Genomic DNA, 17,680 nt, shown 5'->3' with positions numbered 1-17,680 from the left:
AATTTCTGTTGCATATCACGAAAAGTGACTGTCGTCGTGCAGCAGAACATTTGGTTCATGATCATTCCTATGTATCGTTAGATGCATCACGTGAAAATAAAATACTTGTTCCTGTCTGTAGTTTCTCCTTTTCCTTTTCCGACGCACAAATCATGCACCAGAGTTTCGGGTGAGCGAAGCAAGCAAAGCTTGGTGCAGTTTTCCCCGAAGGCCGGCTGCTTGGGCGCGTGTTGGCACGTTCACTTCACACCCCATCCTGGTCGCCCAAGGCCGATAAACTGTTTGCCGAGCCCGGTGCGGCCTGTGGCCCGCGTGGCCTTTACCCGCGAGGGGCAGTGGGCCCGGCCGGTGCCGCGTGGCGTGGCACTCGAAATTGCTTCTGCTCGGTTCGGCCCGGGGTCGCGGGGGCGTTCGCTGTTCGCAAGTCGCCGACGGGGCCGCGGTCCCTGTTCCGTCGAGGCCTGCCCGGAGAGCCGCGCGGAGTGGATCGATTTTGCCGCCACCCACGACCCGGCCCCACGGATCCGCCAACCCGCCACCCCGCCGACAGGGCCGTCAGCTGACGATCGCAGCGTCCAGGCGGCCGTGCGTGTGGAAGAAAGAAAGAAGAGCCCACTGGGCAGTCAAGTGGCGGATCGGATCGGACAGTGTAGGCCGCAGTTTTATCCGTATCAAGTGCCCGGTTGTACTTTGGCCCGCGAGGACTGGCCTTGCCGGGTGCAAAACTCACTTGGTTATTCCAGTGTCCAAGGTACTGCTGCTGGCACTGCCCGCCTAGTCCCTAGTCCGCCGCACCGTCCTCTCCCTCACGGTTTGGGTTTCGTCTGCTTTGACAACTGCCGACCTGACCTGTCACAGAGAGGGACTTGTTCGCCATGGAACCCGCACAGCCTACGCAAGCCGAAATCAAGGAACTGCGTGAGCAGCTCTTGAAAAAAGTAGAGGAGGACGGTGCGTCCATTCCAGGTAACTGAGCGAGAGCGGGGCGCCTGCCTTTGACCTTAACCTTTTGGTACATGTTGGGTGCTGTGGCTACTTTGACTGCAGTCATAATGCTGTCCTTTTTCAAAACGACTGTTTTGCATGGTACCTGTTGTGTCTATCAACGTTTAGACTTTTGCTTTTATGTCACTCAGGGGGTATCCATCCAGCTGATCTGGCACGAATCCAGGATGGTGATGACTGGCTCCGACGTTTCCTTCTACACAATGATCGTGACATCAAAGAATCCTTGACGATGGCATGGGACACTTGTAAATGGCGCAAGACTTTCGGCACAAATGGTGAGTTTTTGCATTCTGATGATTTCATGGGTGTGCTAATTGAGAAGTATTGTGATGAGTTCCTGTATCTGCGTAGATTTGAATGAACAAACCGTGAGGAAGGATTATTTGCAAGACGGCAGTATGTTTAGCTACAGTAGAGATAATGATGGCAAGTCGTTATTTATCTTGAAATGCAAGAAGCATGTCAAGGGTCAGAGAGACTTGGAAGAATTGAAGAAATGTCTCGTCTACTGGTTTGAGCGACTAGAAAGGTAATGAATAAGACATACGTTTGATGGTCACTAACACTTTACTTACCTTGTTTCTCATTTTCTTATTTTTTTTTCTCTTCTTTTCAGACAAGATAAAGGTGACATGATCACTCTCTTCTTTGATATGTCTGAAACTGGCCTATCTAATATGGATATGGATTACACCAAGTACCTGATTTCATTGTTCAAGATGTATTATCCCTTTTATTTGAACTACATCCTCATCTTTGAAATGCCTTGGATTCTTAACAGTGAGTATTGCCATCTGTCTATTTAATGTGAAACAGCTATTTGTGAATTCTGATCTTAACATTTAATTTCAGCGGCATTCAAAATCATCAAAACATGGCTGCCTGAAAAGGCTGTAAAAAAAATTAATTTTGTGAACAAAAGCACATTAAAGAACTTTGTCGAGCCTGAGCGTGCTTTGGCATCCTGGGGAGGGCAGGATAATTATGAATTTGTGTTTGTTCCTGAAGATAGAAATGGCAAAGGAGAGAAAAAGGTAAGAAACCTTTTATCTATAATTCCTATGATTCCTTCACTATTTTTGTTTTTCCTTTATAATAATTCTGTTCTTGTAATGAAATTTTTTGTTTTAGGTTCATTTTGCTGATAATCAAGCTGACTCCTCTCCTACTTCAGAAACAGCGCAGGCTCTTCCAGGGCTAAAAATAAAAATCAGCCCTACGGACCTTATAGTATTTAATGCTGAAGGTTCGGAATTGACTGGTTCCCTATCCCTTACAAATGCCGATGACAAGATTATCTCGTACAAGGTTTGCTCTCCAATCAAATGCATCCCTCTTCTCTCAGCTTGTTGTCATTATTATTCAAACTTAACCCTTAACCCTTTTGATTACAGTTGAAAACAACATCTCCTGAAACATACCGTGTGAAACCATGTTTGGGTGTGTTGAAACCTGGTGCATCGGTGTCGGTGTCAGTCATGGTTCATGCTGGGTTTCAGCTATCGTCTATTTCTAAGGACAAGTTTTTGGTAATGGGGATGCCCCTCGAATCTGGCGACATATCTAATCAAGAGTTGTCTGATCTGTGGAAGGTAACTGCTCTTTTCATTTATTTCTGATTTTGCAAAATTAGTCAATAACACCCACTGTAACTGTCTTATATTTGCATTTGCAGCAGAAAGGGCATTCTGCCACAGAGATCAATAGACTAAGATGTAGCACCACAGGAGGTTCTCCAGCAGACACCAGTAGCCGTAATGGTGGTATTCTTGCTAGCTCATCAGCTTCTTCAGTTGACAAATTATCACTAATGTGTGATAATGTAAGTATAAACTTGTACTCATTTTGCACACTTAGTGTAAAGTGATTCACTAATGTAATTCAAATTTTTGATTCTTTTGCAGGTGGCAAAGTTGGTTCAGGCAAATAAAAGACTGGAAACTGAACTTGGTTATGCAAGAATTCTTCAAAATTGCTTAGTCCTCGGTGTTGCCATGTGTTTGATTGGTATTTCTTACTTAATTTATGTCATACAAGGTGTTTCTGAAATTGAACAGGAGTCTTGCCCTATAACTCACTATGCTAATGCTTAAATTAGTCATGGACTAGAAAGTAGCAACACTATTTTTTCTTACTTTACTTCAGAAAAAAAATCATCCAAATTTTGAATTATTGTACTTGTGAATGATACTCATTGTGTTTTATTGAAGACCTTGATTATTAAGAGGTGGGCAATCCTTTATTTATTTGTTGTCTCGAGTGGTACCTGTTATCTTTGTTATGTTAAGTCAATGATTTTATAGATTGTGAACATGTTTTAGTCCACAGTAGATTTATGCTCATGAGACCTTGTAGTGCTTCCTTGTGGTCTTAGACACTATGACTGTGTATTCAATGCCTTTGGCCTAAGCCCACTTACTAGTAAGCTTTTCTTTTATGCAGATGTGATACAGGAGTTTTTTAGGAAGAAGAAAGTAGGAACAATTCTACATTGAAATGTCTTCCATGCATGTACATTTCTGATAAAGTCATAGCTTTAACCAATCCAACGAAATAGTTTTCTGTGATTGTCATCTGTGACTGTCATCTGTAAGCTGCTATGCTCACAAAGCCATAGAAGTTAGATTCATATTTATGAGATAGTTCTCATGTCACAAACTTACCAACGTTTTTTTGTGGAACAATGCGACTGATAAGACTACCTACTTACTTTCGATGAGCATATCGCATTCTAGGAATGTTTAAAGAGAAATGCTTTGTGAAAGGTAGAAACAATGAAATTTGACGTTTAATGCATTTTGAAAGGTAGCACTGCAATTTATTTTTTCACAAGGTCAGCCAACATGTGTACTTGACACTTAGTACTAATTGAAGTAGCTTTGACTTATCAGTCTCAAAAGTAGTAGTTTGAATTTCTTTTATATGTGCAGCTGTATTAGATTTTAGTGCAATCGCTCAATGAAAACAAGGAAGTATTGATTCTAACTGTAACTCAGCACCAGAGCATTGTTAACTACTTTTTTTTCTTTTTGATAATGTTTTGTGATTATTCCTCTGTTAATGTTAGTTTATAGTCTTTGGATAAATAGCCTATGCATCACATGCATAGCATCACAAGCACTAATTGTTAAACTTAGACTGACTCTTGCAATCTTTTTCAAGTAGGCCATTTATATGTTACTAGTATACTGATGCAGCAACATTCCCTTTATTTTTTTATTTTTACTTATCTATTTTGAACTTTAATTTTATGTTGTTATAAATTTATATTAGGTTGTTTGATATTGTATAATGGATCAGTGATAATTTGAATTTTGCTATTTATTGTTGTCTCGTCCTTCCTGGCTGCTCGGCTTCCATTTTGCAGCTGTAGATTTTGCCGCAACCAGTGTCGATTATTGGTGCTAATACTGTGCTCTAAATTAGATTCTTTCAGTGTTTCCATAAGTGTGATAAAGTTTACAAATGTCTTTCTTGTTACATATTTTAGCTTGACTGTATTTTCAGAATGCTAGCAAAAAACCATCAGTTTCAATGTTAAAAAAATTATTTGTACTCCCTCTTGCTTTTAGGAATTGTATGTATTTATTATGCATCACATTTAGATGGTTTCTCCTTGTTCTGCTTGTGGTCCATGATTTTTAAACTGGTCTCTGTATTCAAACTTGATTTTATTTTCCAATTTCTATCTCTTTTTCTATTGTAATTTTTGTCAGTGGTAATTGAACTTTCAACCTTAAATACCATTACATATTAATTTTCTACACTATTTTTCATATTCTATAATGTGTTAATGCCTTAGTAGTGTGTAAATTAACTGTCTCTTCCTACTACAGTCTACATTAATCTAATTATTTTGTTGAAGATGTTAAGAAGATGAATCCTGTAACTATGACTTTAAAGTACTTTGTTATTTTTTGATGTTTATGAGGAATGGAAGCTACCAGTAAACAATGTGAGTTATATCTTTGATGCTTTCAAGCCCTCATATAACGTCTTTAAACAAGACACTGACACAAAACCGAACTCAAAAACTGATAAAATGCTGACACCTAAGAACAGAGCTGCTATGTTACCCAGGTCCGCTGCAAAAACACAGTAGTGCCACCATAAGAAAAATTGCAGAGCCTTTTGCATCATGATAAATTAAATCTCGACCCTCACCAACGAATTCTGAGAAAGTACGATGAAGTGATTTGAGGTACACAATATTTCTGGCCTCCATATTCCTTTGCCGGACGAAGATGGTCGTAGCAGTGTCGTTGTCATCGTAGACGGGAGACCCTTTCTGCAAAATACATTCTCAGGGCTAACATTGAACCCAAGAAATAGGCGGCTCTGTTGCGCGCTCCGTCGTGAAGCATGTAAGCGAGTACGTTGGGTTGCCTCGCCGCCGGGCGCTACCGCCACTGGCGCTACACTGGTGCCACTTACGAAAGTGCCGAGGTTCGTTATCTCCGTCCTGTACATGAGGATCTGGCACTCGGACGGGCACGTGCAGTCGTAGCCCGTGTCGTTGTCCAAGAGCCTCAGGCCGTCTAGCTCTCGTTTGTTCTTCACCGGCACGCTGTTCGTCCTCCCTAGACACAAGTGCGTGACCCATTGACTCAGAGTCCGACGCCACTGCACAGGGCCAGAAGACCGGTGGAGGCGGCCAAAATTCGAGACGCGTTTTGAGCCCCAAAGTCGCTAAACAGGGCTCAGACTGAACGTGTGACGCGACTAATGGATTCCTCGTTCGGAGAGGAATCCATTGGTGGGGTCACTCGTTCGGTTTGAGTCCCATGTGGCGACTCTGGAGCTCAAAACGCGTCTCGAATTTTGGCTGCCTCCACCGGTCTTCTGGCCCACTGTGCAGTGCTCGTCCACACGGCTCCCCTCCACTTACGCAGTGTAGATTTGTTTTCGAAGATGCACTGCATGCCCGTGGCGTTGCACGACTTCTCGTAGGCTCCGACTCCGCCCTGGTCGGGAGAGCGACTGAAGTAGTGCGGGGTGCAGCCGCAGCGCTCCCAGATCAGCTGCAGCCGGCAGTCCTCGATGCAGGTCTGCTGCGTGTACGGCCTGGCGATGCTCAGCGGCTGCTCGTCCAGGAACATGCAGTTCCTGGCCTCCCAGGGCAGGTACGCGATGTCCGGCTCGGCGAGCTGGACGGACAGCGAGGCCTGGGGCAGAGAAGCCAGTCAGCCGGCTGGCCATGCCGGCCGTGCCCGCAACCCACGCTCCGCTTCAACTTGCCTCTATCCTCGAGATGGAGACGTCCTCCCTGATGAAGAAGCCACCCACGGGCTGCGGAACCTCGAAGGGGTTGCCCACCACCACCTGCAACAGGCCAACAGGACCCGACCACACACTCGGAATGCCCCGCGCGTGGCGCTGCACTCGAAGGAAGGGGGTTGTTCTTACGCTGAAAGCGGACACCACCGAGGTGTCCACCACCTCGGTCGGCATGGTGAAGTGCGTGATGACCATGAGCCCGCCGCCTTTCTCGGAGCTGCCGTTCCTCGGCGCGCACTCCTTGTCCTTGAACGCCCTGCTGGTGCACGAGTTGAACGCGTAGCAGAGGCCGTTGTGGGTCTCTTGCAGGTCGAAGATGGTGCAGCAGTCCACTACCACGTTCAGCCACCGGCAGCTCTTGAAGATGATCTGGCACGGCGGGAACACCTGCGGGACGTGGCATTCCATTTTCAATGTGGCACTGCGGAAATAAGTCCCTCTCCTGGCTGCGTACTTTGACCAAGAACTCCCTGGCGTCCATGCTGCCCAGGCTCTCCAGGGCCTCCACGTCCAGCTTCCCCCAGTCCGCGGAGAACTGGGGGTAGCGGAAGTTCTGCAGGGCCGACATCATCCGGAGGTACATGGCGTCGTCGGGGGTGGCGTTGGCGGCCCGGCTCGAGGACAGGTTCACGCTGCAAAGAACCCAACAACAATCAACTTTTGAAACAAAGAAAAACATTTTTAGCAGTGGACAAGGAACTTGTCGAGTACTTGGCGCGCAGGAGGGCGAGAGCCGGGTTCTTGAGGATTTGATGGAAGGGGCACAGGGTGACGGAGGGGAAGGGGTACTCCTCGAGCGGCACGCGCGTGTTCAACACGGAGATCCTGGTCATGGACGTGGAGGAGAAGGCCTGCAGGTAGGCCAGCGCCACGAAGCCCACGACGGACGAGACGAACAGCAGCGCCCACAGCACGCTGCAGCACACAAAGCTAGGAAAAGGTTGCTCCAGCCGGTATTCGAACCTCGGTCCATTCCCACCGCCCCTACCGCACGGCCACCGGGTAGTCGCTGCGCGCGATGTACTGCAGGCCGTGCACGCACGGGTTCTCGAGGTAAGCGGCGAACTGGCGGCGCGCCTCGGCGTAAAAGTCATCGGGGGCCGGCACCACCAACGTCGCCGAGGACGACGATGACGACGTCAACGCCAACGAAGACCCCAGCGACGACGTCGCCGTCGAGGTCTCGGAGGCGACGCGATTCCGCAAGAACCGGCGCCAGAGCGGCGTGCCGTCGCGGCGCTCGGACGCCGGGGAGCCCCACGCCGACCGGGACGTCGAGCTCGACGCCGTCCTGGAGTCTCGGCCTCGGCCCGCGGCGGGGCTGCGAGCGGGACGCGCGGGACGCGGCATGTTGACAGAAGGGCCTGCACTGGGAAGCATGACGACGTGGCGACAGCAAACGACAGCCCGAGGGTGTGGCGGCAGCGCGACAGCGCGACAGGGCAGCAATTAACCAAGTTCGACTGGAAGCGTGTACACTGTACACAGTCGGGCTGCGCATCAACGAACAGGGACACGCCTACACGCTCGAGATTTCGAGATATCGAAATATCGAGATCGGGAAGGGTGCGCTGCCGTTCTCCGTGGCGCACGACAAGCCTCGCCCTCCTCGCCCTTCGCCTCCAATTATCGAAGCTCAGTGTACGTGCCCGGGGCCGGTTTCCGGTCTCGGTGATAACCGGAAACGCGCTGCATTCTCTCTCACTCCCTCTCTCCCCCCTCCCCCTACCCCTGGCCATGACGGGCAGGCCGACCGACTGTACCCGCGGGGGTGTGTCGCTCGGTGCCCCTGGCGGTGGCGGCCTTGCAGCACTGCGCCGCTCTGCGCCGCGCCCCGTGGAGGACATGCAGGGCGCGGCCGCCTTGGCGAAGCAGTCGGGCGTCGCCATGCCGCAGTGCTGGACTGTGAGCAAGACTGTGTGCGCGTGCGTGCGTATTTTTTTTTGTGTGTGTGTGTGTGTGTGTGTATGTGTGTGTGTGTGTGTGCTTGTATGTGTGCGCCCTCGCAACGCGTATCCCTTATGTGTGCGGACAGTGTTGTGCTAGCTGAGCGTGCAATGTAAACACACGTGAGAGTATGTGTGTGTGTGGTCTGGCTACGCGCGAGCCCTTCCTCAGCGCATCGATATGGCCAGGCTCAGCTCGTTACGACCGCCCGGCCGCCCTTCGTAGGAGCGGACTAGGGCGGCCCAACTCCGAATTAGGACTGGCCTGGGGCTGGCCCGGCTGGCCCATCCCATTGTCCTTCACACGTGCACGCACGCACGCACACACGTACGCACGCACGCAGTCGTGTTCGTGTCCGGGCGGCGGCGAGAATGATTCTTATTGTTAGCGCGGCGGCGGCCTTTAGCCTGTGCATAATAAAACACAGCAGCGACAAAAACAATCCCCCTCGAGCAAATAGGTCCGATTTCGGCGAACGCACTGCCGCGGCTTGTTCTTGTGCTTGTTGTTGTTTTGCTGTCAGGCTGGAGGCCCTGCAGTGCAGGCCACGCTTGGCGCGCTTCGTGCTCCGCGAACGTCCCGGCCACGCCAAAGTGGCCGCCATAAATGGGAAAACGTCGGCACGTTGTGTTCCCTGACAGGCGGGACGGCCTGGCGCGGCCCCCGCAGCCCCTAGTCCGTGATGGTCGCCGACTCGGCCGACTCGGCGCCGCCGGCCCCGCCCCCGGGCAAGCCCCCGGGCTCCCCGTTCGGGGGTGACCTCGGCCCTGCCGCGGCCACCACTACCTGGGCGGAGCGCGAGGTGGAGCAGCGGCGCCGGAAGACGTTCCCGGCCTCGGACCTGCGACGCCCCGCGGCCCGGCGCCACGACCGGGACACTGCCATGGCCCCCGCGGTGCAGCGCAGGGGGCCGCCGGGGACCGTCCGCGCCGCCAGCGACCTCCAGGTGGACGCCGCCGCCGACCGCCAGCAGGCCGGCTCCGGCCGCGGCCTCCGCGCCTCCAAGAAGGTGGGTTGTTCTCTCTGCCAGCCGCCTGCTCCCGAGAGTCGCTTCCGTCGCTCTGTCTCTCTCGCACTCATGGGGCGTCCCCTTAGACAGAGCGGCGAAAGCGACTCTCGGAATCAGTCTACAGTTTCCCGGCGCGGATCGCCGCTTGCCGCCGCGATGACGTCACAGCAAGCGCGGACTCGCACAGCCCTCTGTAAACAGGGGCCATCGATTTGTGTGGCTGTGTGTGTGGGCAGTGTAGGTGTTTGCGGGTGTCAATGGCGTGTGTGCCCAGTCTTGGCGATGGCCCGACGGGCTGGCCAGCAGGCCAACACGCATCGGCGCGTCCGGTGGCGGTGGCTCGGCGGATGGCGTGCGCGCGCAGCGCTGGGCACGTCCTCGCCGTCCTCGGCGTGCTCGGCCACGACTGCCGGCCAGGAAGGCCGACTCGGGATGGGATTACTTGTTGCACTGCTGCGGGGGTGCCGCACGGGGGCAGTATCACTGGGCCGGGCAAGCCGGGGCAAGCGAGCAGACTGCGTGCGATCGAGGCGCCAGGCTGCGCCAGCCCCGTAGTAACCCTCGGGCGGCGTGCGGCGACGGCGGCCGGCGCGGCGGACTCGAGATGCCCTGACAAGGCCTGCCAAGGCCTGACGCCTGGCGGAGGGAGGCGGTGGTGATGGTGCGCGTCTGTCTCCCCCAACCGCCGCACCGACAGTGGGCGAACATTTCCAGGGTGGCCGACCTCTGCCTGCCTACCAGGCGAGGAGGTCCGTGCTCCGCTCTTGAGAAGTCACCTCAGCAGGTTGAGGTTGGCAGCCCTTTCGACTCTGACGCATCGTTCGGATTTTGTGCGGCGACTCCGGCCCTGCCGCCTGCGAAGCGCGGGGTAGGCAACACGCCCTGCTTCGCCGTGCGGCGGGACTGCCTATCCCGCTCTCCGCAGGGGCCTCGGCGGGGCGCTGACGACGGCGTTGCTGTTGCTGCTGCAGGTGTCCCTGCCCCTGGACGACCTCCGGAACCTCGGCCAGGACGACGTCGACGACATGGTGGTGTACAGGAGGGACACGCCCACCATGGCCAAGCTCAGCGCGCTCGACTTGATGAGCAAAGAGTGTGAGTGACGGGAAGGAGAGACTGAAACTACGTGGAGGAGGGACGCCCCCCGACTGAAACCCTGTCCGTTCTGCCCCTTCAGTCGCGACGGCGGCCTTGAGTGGCGGCGCGGCCGGCGACGGCGCCGTGCCCAGGGTGGCCGACGACCGAAACACTTCGCGAGGCGAGCTGCGGCCCGCCATGGACAGGTTCAAGTACGCTTCGGCCTTGAGAGGGACTGGCGTGGCGGTGGCAAGACTGTCTCCCTCCCTCTCTCTCCCTCTCTGTCCAGCACCCTGGCCAGGCTGACCAGCCAGCAGGAGGACGAGCTCCTCCTGGAGGCGCCTCACCGGGACTCCTTCCGCTCGGCGATGCGCCTGCCCGTCCTCATCGGCCAGTGCTTCTCGCTGCTGCCGACGTCCTCCAAGCCCGACATTGTGCCAAGGTGCCCGAGACGAACCGAGGTCTATTCCTCGGCACCTTCCACACGCCTCACTTGGAATCTGTGTTGCGCCACTGCAGGTTCCGCGTCGCCTCGCTGCGCGTCCTGTACAGCGCCCTGGTGACGCTGGGCCTCTTCTGCAACGCCATCCTGTCCATCGTCTACGTCGTCCGGCATCGGAGCGAAGAGAACACCCTCACGGCGTCCAGTGAGTAGTACAACAACTTATTTTCCAACTGTTCTAAATTTTCAGTCGATTTTTTGCAGAAATCATGGAGAGGCTTGTCTTGACAAAAATGACGGTTGAACCAGGCTCGTGGGTGTTCTACGTGAGCGCCACCACGGTGTCGGTGCTGTACCTGCGGCTGGCCGTGCAGTGGCGCGGCATGTGCGTCGTCTTCCGGCGCGTGGAGCACGTCATGAAGAGTGTGGGCCACCCGCCCCGCCTGCGGCAGCGCCTCCACGGCGTCACCATCACCGTGCTCAGCCTCGCGCTGCGTCAGTACACTGCTCGGAACAATGCCCTGCTGTTACTTCACTAATTTCTTTCTTTATTTTTTTTTCGCCTTGCTTGCAGTCGAGTACTCCCTGGCCGTAATGAAAGGCATATTTCTAATGGACCTGAAGAAGTACAAATCGCTCAGCGAATTTCTTTACGACTACTTTGCCGGCAGCTACAGCCATGTAAGGTTTCCATTGAAATAAAAAAGATGACACAAGTTTCATGTTTTCTTTAAAATTATTATTATTTTGACTTTTTATTTATGAAAACTGTGTGTTTTTTACAGCTTTTGCTCCTGTTCCCGTACAGCCCGATGCTGCTGGTCGTGATCCAGGCGCTCAACACGGCGGCCACCTTCATGTGGAACTACAACGACCTGTTCATCATGCTCACCAGCATCGCCATCGCGCAGCGGTTCAAGCTCCTCAACCAGAAGCTGCACGACAGTCCGCGCGAGGTACACGTTAAGCAATTCACTGTGTTTTCAGTCACGTTCGCTATTCGCAGTAACCCCCCCGTTTTTTTTTTACGCAGGAGAAGACGGTGACCTTCTGGAAGCGCGCCAGAGAGATGTACAACTCCCTGGCCGTGCTGACCCGCGAGGTGGACAAGATCCTGTGCGTGCAGATCCTCTTCTCCTTCATGAACAACCTGTACTTCATCTGCATGCAGCTGCTGCGTACCGTCAAGTGAGTGGGCCAGAGTATTCATGCCAAAAAAAAATTGGAGCGGGATTTTTCGTTTTTAAAGTGGCGACGTTGTTTTTTTTTCAGACAAGACAACAACACGTCGACCCTGCAGAGCCTCTACTTCGCGTACTCGTTCGGCTTCCTCGTGCTGCGCACGGCGGCCGTGTCGCTGTTCGCCGCCTCCATCAACGACGAGAGCAAGAACGTCAAGAAGATCCTGTACTCGGTGTCGTCCGGCAGCTACTGCGAGGAGGTGCGTCCAGCTTCACTCCAAATTTATCCCCCAAAAATAAGTGGGAAGAACTTGAAGGAAAATGCGTGACGTGCAGGTGGACCGGTTCATCATGCAGGCCACCACGGACGACATCGCCCTGACGGGGCTCAAGTTCTTCAGCGTCACCCGCTCGTTCCTGCTCACGGTGAGCGGCGCCACTGCCTCGCAGTCTCAACCAATTTTTTTTTTTTTTAATTTTTCTTCAATGCGATTGTGCGTGCTGCAGGTGGCGGGGACGATCGCGACGTACGAGATCGTGCTGGTCCAGTTCAACGGGAACAAGAAGGTCTCCTGACGGGCTGGCGCGGCCGAGCGGCGGAGCGCGCCACGTGCATTTTGTGATATGTCATTTTTGGCTGTGCGGGGCCTGCGGCTTGAGGCCTGCGGGCTCACTACGTGTCTCCAGTCGGTGTCGCGGCGTCCACCGAAACCAGAGTGTCTCATTTTGTATTCACCCCAATTCTTTTTGTCTGCGGGCGATTTTGCCCGAATAATAAAAGGAATGACCTTGTTGTGGCGACTGTGAGACCCGACTTCCTCGGGAAGTACCTGTCACTGGGGCTCGTTGAGCGATGGCCGGCGTGGCCGGCGTGGCCGGCACAACACGACAACAAAGTATTTAGCAAGTGTCAGCCCCACTGTGAGACAGATAAACAGACAGACAGACAGGCGGGCGGACAGACAAACACGTGGTCAGTCAGACAGACAGGTAGTCAGACAGACAGGTAGGCAGGCAGGCAGACAGACAGACACCGGAAGGTGGAGCTGTAATCACGAGAGGTGAGTGAGGTCGATAGCCAGCCGCGTCGCGAACCCTATTCAGTGAGGCGGCGCGCGGAGCTGCAGGGTCGCGCAGCGCAGGGAGCAGGCAGCCGCAGGTAGGCGAGGCAGTGCCAGCAGTGCACCAGTCACCTGCTGAACTGCATGAGGACGACCTCGTAGCTGGCCACAGTGCCCACCAGCTGAGAGGGCAAAGCAGTGCGTTGTTAGATGAGGTTGAGCGTGGGAGTGTCAGTGAGCGGACCGTGGTGGAAGAACGCACCGTCAGCAGCACGGACCGGGTCACGGTGAAGAAGTCCATCCCCGTGAGGCCCACCTCGCTGTGGCACGCCTGCATGGTGAGCCGGTTCACCTGCCGTTTGAAAACGCTTTAGAAAACGGGAAATTCGGGCCGCTTCTCGGCACACCGCCACTCACCTCGTAGCCGTACAAAGCGGACGGCACGGCGTGCAGGTGGCGACGGAAAGCCTTGTTCTGCTCGAACACGGAGGACATGGCGATCGTGGCGAGGACGAGTCGCACGGACCAGAAGACCATCGACAGGAACAGGTAGACTTGCTTCGACGGTTCGGTCGCGCCTCTGCGGACAGGTTGCACAGTGCAGGTCCAGCAAACAGGAAAACTGTATAGCAACACCACTGGGAAAACTGTACCCGGCGAGCAGGAGCAGGATGCCCCCGCATATGAACCACAGCCCGGAAGTGTAGGAGATGAGGATGATGGGGCCCAGCAGGCGGTTCAACGCCGCCGTCAGGTCCAGGACCGCGTTGTAGGTCTCGCGGATGTCCTGCCAGTCCCTGTCGGTCATGGTCTGCCCCCACCACACTGTCAGAGTCCGGCAACGCGGCGGGTTCAGCAGGACGAAGCACTACGCCACCTCGAAGTCGCCGGCACGGACGCGCTCTTTGACGGACGCGAACAGCGCGGCCAGGACGCAGCTCAGCGTCCCCAGCAGCAGGTCGCTGTACACCATGACGCACTTGGTCTGGAACCGGAGCAGGAAGCACCACAGGGCCAGGGCCGTGCTGTAGGCGTTCGGGAAGTTCCGGAACTGAACAAAAGGGCACGAAAATGACGCAGGGTACAATGCAGTCAAACGGCGACAGGTACTACAGTGTGGCATTACTTGCGGGATGGTTGTGAAGAAGAGTTCGCGGATAAACTCGCTGCTTCCTTCGAACCTCGCCTCCCGGATAACCCCGAGGCAGTACGGAACGGTGTCCACAAGTATTTCAACTGGAATCCAATTTTTACTTTTTTGTAAAGCAGTTACATTGACAAGACAAATATAGCGCGTTCTTTTGACCCACATTGTGGAGTACTCACTGACGAAGCTGGCGAAGAGAAAGGCCATGGTGACCCATCGGATTTGCGGCCCCAGATTCACAGTGGGGTAGTCGCCCCTGGCGAGGCGAGCCTCCAGGCGCTTGATGGCGCCGGCGACGCACGGCCAGTGCACGCCCACGCGCACGTAGAGCAGCATCAGGGCGGCCGCCATGCCGGGGTAGATCATGATCCCTGGCACACTGCAAAGTTAGCGCTGCGAAGCACGGAACGGGACGATCACGCACTCCGGGCGGGCACCGACCGTTGGTCCCGGTGAGGAACTTGATGGAGGTCGTGGCCTCGTCCCAGTCGGCGGGCGCGAAGGTCACCAGCAGCTGCATCGCCATGCCCAGGACGGTGACGGCCAGGTAGGCGACGCGGGGGGAAGCCCAGTGGAACCTGCGGACAGTCACGTGACGACGTGGGCACTGCGAGGTGGCCGAGGGTGCAGCACATCGCCGTCAACACTTGCTTCGGGTTGGCCAGCCCCCGGAAGGCGAAGAAGCCGACCCACTTGCCGACCGCCACCACGGGGGACATGGCCTTGAGCAGGCGGTGCGCTGGCGCGGGTACCAGAACCTTCCTGTCCGTCCAGCCCTGCGGCGTGGTGGACGGGGAGACTGGAACAGGGGAGACTCGTTGAGCCGCGGGACAGCCATTCGAAGTGGAATCGAGGCCATGAGCTTACTGCGGTTGGAGGGTTGGACTTCCGCCACCGAGTCGCTGACGACGTGGATCGCCATGGTCTTGAGTCCGGTGCCTCGCGACAACTGTCCGCCAACTGTCGCGTGAAGGGGCTTCGATCCGAAGGGACTTTACCTGATTGTGGCCATCCAGGTGTGTCGCCTGCGTTTGCCCAACCGCGACCCATTTTCGCTGCTGACGGGCAAGCATTCCAAGGACACAGGGTAGCTACCTCTGAATTATTTTTGATATTTTTTTAAATCTTTTCAGGTGTCCCTGCCTGATGAAGCTGGAGGCGGTGCTGTCGGCGAGGGACCCCCGGCGTCCGGGACCGCCACTGCCGTTCCTGCCCGAAGGCACTGACGGCGCCGACGGCGAGGTGCCGGCGGCCACCGCCGCGCCGCACCCGGACTCCTTCTGCAGCGGCATCCAGCTGGCCCTCCGCGTCGGCCTCTGCTTCTCCTTGGTGCCCGCCCACACGGAGGCCGCGGCCCCGTTGCCGAGGTACAGTGTATCAGGAGCACCGCGGACGGTTTGCTTACTTCCCGCTTTTAAACGTTGCCGCCAAAAAACTGTTTTTGTTTTTGTAAAGGTTTCGATGGAGGTCCTTCCGCACGGCGTACGCGCTGTTCATCATCCTGGCCCTCGCCGCCCGCATGGCCATCAGCGGCCTCAGCCAGGACGGCTACCTCTCCCTCATAGGTGGGTGGCGTGCCGCTGGCGGCGACCTCGGCGACGGCCGCCTCACACCCCTCTGGTTGTCCTCCCCGCAGGCGACCTGGCCGCGCACGGCGTGGCCATCTCCATCGCCGTCACGTACCTGCGGCTGGCCCGGCGGTGGTCGTCCTTCGCGACGGTCTTCGAGCGCGCCGAGAAGGTGCGCGCCGTGGGCGACCGCTACCCGCCACTCCTGGGCCGCGACATGAAGCGCCTCACCGTGGCCCTGTTCTGCCTCATGATAGGTGCGGCCGCGACAGGCTCGCCGTACTACCGATTTAAACGCCGCTTGTGTGAAAAAAATTAATCTGTTTTTTACAGTGGACTACACGTTTGACAGAGTCAGCCTTTTCTCACAGACACTCGCAAGCTATCCTTCCGTTCAAGATCTCTTTGAAGACTCTCTAGCTAAGGTCCGCATTGAATTGCCGAAAAATAAACGCCTCGAAAGTGAATGATGGTGCAGCTTTGTTTGTTTCCTCTTTTCAGCCGCCATTGTCGGAGGTCGTTAGCACCGTGTTTTTCCAAGCCACAGCCACTCTCTTGGCCTTCCTGTACGTCTTCAACGACCTGTTCATCATGTTGGTGAGCCTGTACGTGTCCAGGCGCGTTCAGAACCTCAACAGCCACTTGCACCCCAGCCTCACCAAGGTAGCCTCATCTTCAAGTTCATTGTCAATAAAGAAACGACGTCCCTCGTAAACCGTCCTCGTCATAGGAGAAGAGCAACGTGTTCTGGGAGGAGGCTCGCCGGTCCTACGACGAGCTGAGCAAGCTCATCAAGGAGATCGACGCCTTCGTCAACACCAACGTGTTCCTCTCCTTCACGCAGAACCTGTTCTTCATTTGCTTCCAACTCTACTACTTTCTGAGGTACGCCGATGAACAGACGGCTGTGCACAGGCGTGTGTTTGGTACAGTTTCAAACAAAGTGAAGTTTTTTATTTCAATTCTCAAGGGGCGTTGAAAGAAGGTTAACTTTTGAGTGAACTCAGCCTGTCGCAGGACAGCTTCATGCGCAAACTCTTCCGCATCTACTCCTTCGCGTACATCATCGGCCGCACGTACGCAGTGGCGCTGCTGGCGGCGCGCATCAACGACCACAGCAAGGTGTCCAGGACGCTGCTCTTCTCGGTGTCCTCCAGGTCCTACTGCCGCCAGGTGCAGCGCTTCATCCAGCAGGCCACCCTGGAGGAGATGGCGCTCAGCGGCTGCCACCTCTTCCGCGTCACGCGCTCCTTCATCCTCACCGTGAGTCTCGTCACCACAAATCCATTGCTTAAAACAAAAATAAATCCATTAAAAAAAATTCCCCTTTGTTGACGGTTTTTGGCGCAGGTGGCGGGGACCATCGCGACGTACGAAGTGGTCCTGCTGCAAATGCAGAAATAGGGCGACGTCGGCGTCCTCGGCGCGTCCACGGCGTCCTCGGTGCGTCCGCGGTCCAGCCGGCCCGGCTGCGTGCGCCCTACTTATTGCTGGCCTGCTGGCCCGCGCCTTGAACTCTGCCCTTTGGAAGCCTGCGGGGCTGCGGGGCTGCGAACGCATAGTCGACGCACACCATTTTTTCCAGCTGGCCTAATGACCATTAGTGCCCTTGACAAGCGGGGCGACAGTGGGGCGAAAATTAGCCTGTCGATGCCAGAAAACCAACAACGCACGACGAGCGTGCGCTTAGGTGGGAGTACAGACAGCGCAGTCCGTGTCAACAAAGAACAAAGGATAATGACGCGGCATCAATCACCAATCTCCGGCAGTTGTGTTTTCCGCAGTGATTTTCTCCCCAGCCGGCCGGGCCCCCCTCCACGACTCCCCGCCCAACTCCTGGTTGTCTGGCGCCCTGGCTGACAGGTTTGGCCAGTGCGCCCCGACGTGCAATTTGTTATGGGGGAAGTAGCGACACCTTTGCACGTGGCGCCAGCGCTCCCAGCGCCCCGCGCGCCCCGCTGCC

At 55.0% G+C, this 17,680-nt stretch overlaps 5 protein-coding genes across 7 annotated transcripts; 3 read left to right on the top strand and 2 right to left on the bottom strand.

Annotated features, from left to right (window-relative positions):
• The first annotated feature begins 495 nt into the window (after positions 1-495).
• LOC117640189 (motile sperm domain-containing protein 2-like) lies at positions 496-4,971 on the top strand. 3 transcript variants are annotated; one of them, XM_034376494.1, is made up of 10 exons: positions 496-649; positions 744-966; positions 1,137-1,283; positions 1,360-1,537; positions 1,625-1,788; positions 1,861-2,042; positions 2,140-2,316; positions 2,403-2,600; positions 2,684-2,830; positions 2,913-4,971. In XM_034376494.1, the coding sequence occupies exons 2-10, from the start codon at positions 876-878 to the stop codon at positions 3,099-3,101; spliced, it is 1,473 nt and encodes a 490-aa protein (XP_034232385.1). In that variant the 5' UTR covers positions 496-649; positions 744-875; the 3' UTR covers positions 3,102-4,971. The 3 variants fall into 3 exon arrangements, with proteins under 3 accessions (XP_034232385.1, XP_034232388.1, XP_034232387.1); XM_034376496.1 differs by having other exon boundaries at positions 570-751; positions 859-966; XM_034376497.1 differs by having other exon boundaries at positions 567-966; positions 2,687-2,830.
• LOC117640190 (pickpocket protein 28-like) lies at positions 4,937-7,365 on the bottom strand. Its single transcript, XM_034376498.1, has 8 exons — positions 7,274-7,365; positions 6,997-7,200; positions 6,740-6,917; positions 6,247-6,672; positions 5,897-6,173; positions 5,443-5,588; positions 5,173-5,296; positions 4,937-5,093 (listed from the first exon to the last, which is right to left on the bottom strand). The coding sequence occupies exons 2-8, from the start codon at positions 7,116-7,118 to the stop codon at positions 4,969-4,971; spliced, it is 1,398 nt and encodes a 465-aa protein (XP_034232389.1). The 5' UTR covers positions 7,119-7,200; positions 7,274-7,365; the 3' UTR covers positions 4,937-4,968.
• A 2,534-nt stretch (positions 7,366-9,899) lies between these two features.
• LOC117640097 (gustatory receptor for sugar taste 64e-like) lies at positions 9,900-12,879 on the top strand. The gene is made up of 12 exons (XM_034376334.1): positions 9,900-10,031; positions 10,213-10,336; positions 10,419-10,530; positions 10,608-10,760; positions 10,838-10,965; positions 11,070-11,255; positions 11,335-11,441; positions 11,546-11,716; positions 11,794-11,948; positions 12,033-12,201; positions 12,278-12,367; positions 12,449-12,879. Exons 1-12 carry the CDS (start codon positions 9,900-9,902, stop codon positions 12,515-12,517), a joined length of 1,596 nt encoding a protein of 531 aa, XP_034232225.1. The 3' UTR covers positions 12,518-12,879.
• Positions 12,880-13,130: 251 nt separating this feature from the next.
• LOC117639861 (gustatory receptor for sugar taste 64f-like) lies at positions 13,131-15,211 on the bottom strand. Its single transcript, XM_034375805.1, has 8 exons — positions 14,591-15,211; positions 14,329-14,520; positions 14,129-14,238; positions 13,880-14,053; positions 13,656-13,813; positions 13,420-13,582; positions 13,265-13,354; positions 13,131-13,184 (listed from the first exon to the last, which is right to left on the bottom strand). The coding sequence occupies exons 1-8, from the start codon at positions 14,673-14,675 to the stop codon at positions 13,131-13,133; spliced, it is 1,026 nt and encodes a 341-aa protein (XP_034231696.1). The 5' UTR covers positions 14,676-15,211.
• A 189-nt stretch (positions 15,212-15,400) lies between these two features.
• Positions 15,401-17,676, top strand: LOC117640161 (gustatory receptor for sugar taste 64e-like). Its single transcript, XM_034376441.1, has 8 exons — positions 15,401-15,516; positions 15,605-15,714; positions 15,786-15,974; positions 16,051-16,142; positions 16,219-16,380; positions 16,448-16,602; positions 16,725-16,980; positions 17,068-17,676. The coding sequence occupies exons 2-8, from the start codon at positions 15,669-15,671 to the stop codon at positions 17,119-17,121; spliced, it is 954 nt and encodes a 317-aa protein (XP_034232332.1). The 5' UTR covers positions 15,401-15,516; positions 15,605-15,668; the 3' UTR covers positions 17,122-17,676.
• Positions 17,677-17,680: the final 4 nt, after the last annotated feature.

Source organism: Thrips palmi, unplaced genomic scaffold (assembly GCF_012932325.1).
Source record: "Thrips palmi isolate BJ-2018 unplaced genomic scaffold, TpBJ-2018v1 HiC_scaffold_12, whole genome shotgun sequence".
Taxonomy (NCBI): Eukaryota; Metazoa; Arthropoda; class Insecta; order Thysanoptera; family Thripidae; genus Thrips; species Thrips palmi.
This window is presented reverse-complemented; position numbering and strand designations above follow the sequence as displayed.